Here is a 6,767-nt window from a genome sequence, read left to right as displayed (position 1 = left end):
GTGTGTGTATATGTATTTATTTATTACAAACTTTTTTACATTTATATGAGTTTTAAACTCTTCTCATCCAGAGTTCATGTTCTGAATCTTGACATTTTATCTATTGTATTTTATATCTTGTCTTTTTTCTGATGATCGTGTCTTTCGTCTGAATTCCAGGACTCCGGAAAGTCTTCAGGATCAGAAAACGATGATGGCAAGCATGTATGAACTAATCCAAAACTTGCTTATTTGAATCTAACCCCCCCTCGTGTGAGTTCCCAAACATTATGATGGGATTATTTTCTCTGAAATATTGAGGAAATTCAGTTATCCTTACTGACGTCTACAGTGGCTTATATCACACCAACAGATGAGTTTGTTCATTAACCTGAGATGTTTGTATATTTCTCTCACAGCAGTTAAACTGAACCTCTCTTATTCTTATATTCCTCTTCAGAAGAAAGCAAAAACCGATGATAAGGATGGAGAAAACACCTCGCTGAAGACTGAAGGAGAGTCAGGGGGTTTCGGCACGACCGATTACAGTTGTAGAACTGATGGCTCTCAGATTTCTTCATCTCTACTTTACTCCCACCTGCCTTCTGAAACCCTGAGCCGAGCGGAGAGCAGCAGCTCCTCCCGCAGGCCTCTGACCGCCTTAGAGAGCCTGATGGGTCATCCTCAGAGAAACACACTGGACAGGGACAGAGTAATGACCAGCAGATACACCTCACATTCCACACCATAAGAAACACTTACACAAATGATTTTTTGGATTAGAGTGCTGCAGGGATGACTTACTTTTGTAGGCTGAAACGGGTTCCCTTGACAAAAACGCAATAGAAAATATTGCAGAAAATAAGCTCTGTGCCCAACTAGAGTTTATGATTCTTACATGAAAACCTTTACAGATGAACACGTGTTTTATGAATTTTAAAGCTTAATTACAACTAAACGTTGGCTATAAATGAACTACAACATCAACACCGTCACCATTAAGCTTCTGACAACTCTTTCAGTCTTTATTTAAAAATATTTTCCCTGAAAGTTTGAGTGAGAATAGTTTGCAAGAGCACGATTATAAACTGTAAAGTCGTGAAAGCCTGTTTCAACCACGGAATAAAAAAAATAAAGGTAATTGCAACTTTTTATCTCACAATTCTGAGTTTTTTTTTTTGTTGAGATAATTCTGCAAGAAGAAACTCAGAATTGCGAGGAATAAAAGTCTGAATTGCGAGAAAAATGTCAGAATTGAGAGAAAAAATTTTAATTGAGAGAAAACCAAGAATTCTGCGAAATAGTCAGAATTGTAAATTCAAATAAAAAAGTCAGAATTGTGAGAAAATAGTCAGAATTGCGAGATAAAAACTCAAAATTGTGAGAAAATAGTCAGAATTGCGAGATAAAAACTCAAAATTGAGAGAAAACTGTCAGAATTGCCAGAAAAAGTGAATTTTGAGGGACAAAAATCTGAATTGAGAGATAACTAAGAATTTTGAGAAATTGTCAGAATTGAGAGAAAAACGTCTGTTTTAAAAACATATATATATATATATATATATCATCCTAAATATACATGTTTATGAGGTTGGTTGCATATTAATTTAACCCTATAAAGCCTTTAACCCTATAAAATGTTTGTTTGTACTTTTTGTGTAAAGGTCAATAAAATGTTCCATGTCAAATACTGTAATGAATCTTTTAGATATCAGGCTTTATAGGGTTAATTTTAGTTTTTTTTTCTGCAATCATTTTACTTTTTCCTGCAATTTTTGCTTGAATAAGACTCAATATTTTAAACCTTAGATATTTTTTGTATTACATGTTTTATTAATCATTTAACCCACATTAGTTTTTTCTTTGTTGTTTACTTAATAATCACTGCAATTATCAATCATTCATGTTTTTATGCCAATGCAGTTCATCTGAAAGTGATTCACAGGTGTGCTGGAATAATCAGTACCTGAGAGCGTTTATGGAGCAAATGACGTGCATGAAAACCACACCTAGATACTTTCCTGAAGCGCCTCGGGCGGGGGCTGTTTTTAGAGATGTTCATTTACTTCCTCTCAGGGAGATCTTTCTGGAGGATTCTGGAAACACAAAATGACACTAAAATATCTTCCAATAAATAAAATCAGGGGTATGTGTGTTTATTTCAGCAGGGTCCACTTGTCTTATTGAACATTTAAGCATTTGGCAGACACTTTTATCCACAGTGACTTACAATGCATTCATTTTATAAACTCAATATTTATCACATTAATCCCACATAAGTACATGAAACTGAAACAGCTAAAGATCATTTATAATGTTAAATGAGTAGTTCCAGTATGTTTCACTGGAGAAATCAATATTATGGATAGAGGACCTGTATTTTAGCTGGAAGCAATGGTTTGAAGTTAAAAAAGCTCACCAGTGGATGCTCTGCAGTGAATGGGTGCCGTCAGAATGAGAGTCCAAACAGCTGATAAAAACATCACAATAATCCACAGCACTCCAGTCCATCAGTGAACATCTGGAGAAGACAAAAGCTGAAACAAATCCAGCATTAAGATGTTTTTAACTTCAAACCGTTGCTTATGACTAAAATATGAGTCCAATTACATGAATAAATTAATGTAAAATAGCATTGCATAGTCTTCACTGCACAAATTAAATTTAGACTAATCCTTGTTAAAACTACAAAGGAGCAGTGAGTCATTTCCTTTTTCTTGGATTAACATTAAGGACGCCGACAGCAGCTAGTAAATTAGGTGCGGTCCCTTTAAGACACACTTCATGGATCCAATATAATGATGAACATCTTTCTCAACTATTTATGTTCACTTAAAACATAACCGATATTTTTCGAGGATACTCACCAAGACGGGTATTTTGACTTAATTTAGTATGTATTTGTCCATTAAAGCACAAGACGACGCAAAAAAGAACTCAATTCAGTACTGGCGTGCTGTTTTTGTGTGCATACTGTGCACAGAGAGCCTCGTCTCTGACAACAACCGGAGCTTGCTCATGAACGGACAAATACGTCTTACCAATTTGAACATTCAAGTGATTTTAATCCTTTAAAGAGTGAGCAACAAGATGAAAGAATTGAATTCAGTGTTCACATGCTGTGTTCTGAATTGAGTTCTTTCACGGCCTCTTGAGCTTGAATGCTTTAAAATGTTTAAAGGTTTAAAAACAAATGCAAATGACGCGCTGTCTTTCACGCTGACCACGGTTCCCGTTACAGCCGTGGGCCCCTATAATCATCACCACCTATCTCCCTACTAGCAACGGCCCTGAGTGATGCAATGCTACATTTCTCCAAATCTGATGAAGAAACAAACTCATCTACTTCTTGGATGGACATTGTCCACAAATTTTCATTTTTGGGTGAACTGTTCCTTTAAAGGCTGCATCTAGATAAATCACTGTACCAACACAACTCTGGGAACCACAGCCTGTAGTGAGTCACAGGTCAAGAATGATCAGAGATACACCTGCGTTTGGGCAAAACAGCTCATCATTTTGAGCGTTTTAACAAAAGCATTGTACTAAAGCAGGACCACCCATAGGAGACACACACAAAACTCTCCAAACTGACGGGAGAAGACCAGACTGAGCTGGTGGGGGAAGTGGTTAAACATAAACTGGTTTTGTTGGTTAATCCTGTTTGTGTCAAAACCTATTTTAATTTTTTTTTTTAAGTAATTAGGTCATTGTTCACATTAACATTAGTGCTAGTAATAGTTTGGAAAATTTAGTCAATACTAAATGTGTATGTGTGTGTGTGTGTGTGTGCGCGCATACATTTTGATATTTTAATTGTAATTTATCTCACAGCTCTGACTTCCCTTAAGAAACAAAAATATATGGGAATGAACTGCAAAATATAATGTGGTATATTACATAATGCATTTCCATGTATGGGGAACCTATAGTGCTTATATTTGTCAATGTACTGCAATATATGGCTATTTATTCATGCATATAAAAAATATTTAGAAATGAAGACAAAAATAGCATTACATGTAATGTTCATAAGGTTTTATTATCCTTTATTGTGCACATACTGTATATTGCACATGGTCCCATATAAATGTGAATGTATGTACAAACATATGTTCACAGAATGAGTTACAGCATAGTTCTAGCTCCCAGCATGCTTTGCTTCTGACTGATAAAAGAGAGTAAATCTTAAAGTGAAGTGTTATTTCATGAATTTGGCTCAATATGAATATAGGGGGAGATCTGTCAGTGTTTAATGTTGTATTATTTTGGAATTTAAAAGGGTTTCTGGTTTGTATGTCTGTGTTTTTGGGGTTACCATTGTGCTGAAGAGTATAGAGCCTGTCACATGTACATGTTACTGAATATAAAATTACATATATTATGATATACAGTTGTCACAATTGCAAGGTGTAAAGTCAGAATTGTAAGATGTAAACTTGCAAGAAAAAAAATGTCAGAATTAATGTCAGTTCAGATCTCGCAACAGCTTATTTATTCCAATAAGGAGGGACCTAAGGAGATGTTGTTCTATTTTTAGTCAGATAACTTTAAGTTGTTAAATCTGTAAAACACTCACACTTGGGACTACTGGTTGATTAATTAATATTCATGAACCAAGACTTCGCTAATTCTAATGCATACTTAGCGTTGTCTGTCTTTCAGCCAATCAACTTGGGCGAACGTAACAGCACGTAAATGAATATTAATGAGCCAAGTCCTGCCACACTCATCAGCTGCATGACGCTCTGGGTGGATCCACCTCCAGAAACACTGATGCTGATGATAAATACTGCTGTCATCTCGATCAGAGCACATTCACTGCTTCATCATGGACATCGATCTGTGCTCAGGTAAACAGATACAGAGCTTATCAATCAGAAAACACACATCGGTTGATTTCTAAGAGAAACTAACAGATGTATTCCTGTTTTTGAGCAGCTGCTGAGGGTGATGAGGTGAAGAAGCAGGAGGGCAACGAGGTGGAGTCTGGAAAAAAGGATGAAGATAAAGACAAAGGTCAAGAAGATAAAGATAAAGAGTGCAAGGACAAAGATAGTGACAAGGCGAAGGTAAGAATATTTAATAATCATGATAGTCAATGAAAGTCTAAATGACAAAATTACTTGTTTTAGAAACATCAGCATGTGTGGCATATCATAATGGCATTTTCAGTTCAATGTTATATTGATATTTATACTAAAGACTTGTCAATTCTATACACATAAAGATGCAAATTATTGACAGGGATGAAAAGTATCGGATTTGCATATAGAACAGGGTTATTATTGTTAACTAAAAACTGAAACTAAAACTGAAATAAAGAAAATGAATGACAAAACCACACATCAAAATGACTAAAACTTTCAAATCTACAACTCTACAAACAAACTAACAAAATAAATATATTAATAAAAGCTATAATAGTATCTCCGTGATTCCTATTCAATCAAAATGTTTGCGTTGATCTTTACTTTTTTAACCCCTTCCACTCCAAACACTTTTCATTTAAAGCCACTTTTCGGTCTCCTGATGTGTACATAATCAGATTACAGAAGTAAAATGGGTTGCGAATGGTGTTTAGTGTTGAGTTCGACCCGGAAGACTCCTTTCAAGAGCTCAGAAATGTCGTTTAGCCCTCGAGGGTTAATAATGATGTCAAATGAGAGATGTTACTACATGCCGGTGTATAGAATGTGATGCATGGTACTGTTTTATGAATGCTTTTTCAGAGTGATTGCAAAGAAAAGAAAAAAGACAAAGAGTGCAAAGACAAAGATAAGGACAAGTGCAAAGACAAGGACAAGAAGAAGAATAAAGAGCACAAAAAGGGGCACGGACACAGTCACGGACGTGGACGCGGACACAGATCATCCTCTTCATCCGATGACGAGGTAACTTTGTGCTTTTGCTATGAATTTAGAGTCACTTAATAAAAACAAGCCTGTTGTAATTCATCATTAACTGATTCTGAAGGTTTTGCGGGACACAGAAGGAGATCTTAAGCATATCGACTTCTTTTATGGTGATTTTTGGTCTTTTTGATGCAGTTTGGTGTCATTAGTTCATTTATGAGCAGTCAAAGTTTGTGTTAAGAGCTGGTGGTGTTTTTTTAAATACCTCTAAGGACGTGATAGTTGTGTATCGCAAAACCTGCTGATCTTCAGGTGTGGTGCACACTTACATTCGTAAAGATGCTCTAGGGCACATCCTTCATTCTTTGGTTTTGCTTAACTAGAGTCCAGAACAAAAGACTCAAATGAATCGTTTTGATGATTAGATAGCTTGATGCTATTCTACATAAACACAGTAAACTTTCTTCCTAGTTGACTCTGTATTTTCACATTCATCATGTTTCGTTTTCCTCACTCTCACATGTAAGTAATGTAAAGCAAATCTAAATCTGCGTATAAACTTTCATAGACTGACTTTTCTAGTCTGTTGCGGCTCCGCCCCTGTAATGCAGACAAACTGGTTTATTTGTTGAAGAGAGGACTAAAATATGCTTGAAAGATTTTCCAGGAACCGAATGCATGACCAAAAATCATAGTTAAATGTATGAGCTGTGTTTCTCAAATCATTTCTGTAAAGTCACAAGCACTTTATCCATATTATTAGTTACCTTTACATTTCTTCTTTAGAACAAGAACTTTTGCATATGATGTTTTTCATAGAAAACTGGAAGTTGACATTGTTCTCTCTCTGTTTGCAGAACTAAAGCTGAAGACTGAAGACATAAGAGTGACTGGGGCAAGTTGTCACATGGGGGGGGGGGGGGGGGGTATCAA

General features: G+C 35.9%; 2 protein-coding genes across 2 annotated transcripts in view; both read left to right on the top strand.

The window, feature by feature from the left end:
• LOC107551864 (protein FAM133) overlaps window positions 1-1,151 on the top strand; it is a 12,617-nt gene extending 11,466 nt beyond the window's left edge. The window contains exons 13-14 of the mRNA XM_016233620.1: window positions 160-204; window positions 440-1,151. Of these exons, the coding sequence (XP_016089106.1) occupies window positions 160-204; window positions 440-730 (336 nt within the window). The 3' untranslated portion in view covers window positions 731-1,151. The remainder of the gene's footprint in view (window positions 1-159; window positions 205-439) is intronic.
• A 3,580-nt stretch (window positions 1,152-4,731) lies between these two features.
• LOC107551877 (TRAF3-interacting protein 1-like) lies at window positions 4,732-6,749 on the top strand. Its single transcript, XM_016233641.1, has 4 exons — window positions 4,732-4,832; window positions 4,921-5,051; window positions 5,712-5,873; window positions 6,692-6,749. Exons 1-4 carry the CDS (start codon window positions 4,811-4,813, stop codon window positions 6,695-6,697), a joined length of 321 nt encoding a protein of 106 aa, XP_016089127.1. The 5' UTR covers window positions 4,732-4,810; the 3' UTR covers window positions 6,698-6,749.
• Window positions 6,750-6,767: the final 18 nt, after the last annotated feature.

Source organism: Sinocyclocheilus grahami, unplaced genomic scaffold (assembly GCF_001515645.1).
Source record: "Sinocyclocheilus grahami isolate Dianchi unplaced genomic scaffold, SAMN03320097.WGS_v1.1 scaffold436.1, whole genome shotgun sequence".
Lineage (NCBI taxonomy): Eukaryota > Metazoa > Chordata > Actinopteri > Cypriniformes > Cyprinidae > Sinocyclocheilus > Sinocyclocheilus grahami.
Note: the sequence above shows the minus strand (reverse complement) of the source record. Positions and strands in the feature narration are given on the sequence as shown.

Coding starts and splice junctions, on each gene's coding strand:
- LOC107551877 (XM_016233641.1), top strand. CDS start 4,811: ATGGACATCGATCTGTGCTCAG. Junction 4,833..4,920: donor GGACATCGATCTGTGCTCAG/GTAAACAGATAC, acceptor GTTTTTGAGCAG/CTGCTGAGGGTGATGAGGTG. Junction 5,052..5,711: donor AAGATAGTGACAAGGCGAAG/GTAAGAATATTT, acceptor ATGCTTTTTCAG/AGTGATTGCAAAGAAAAGAA.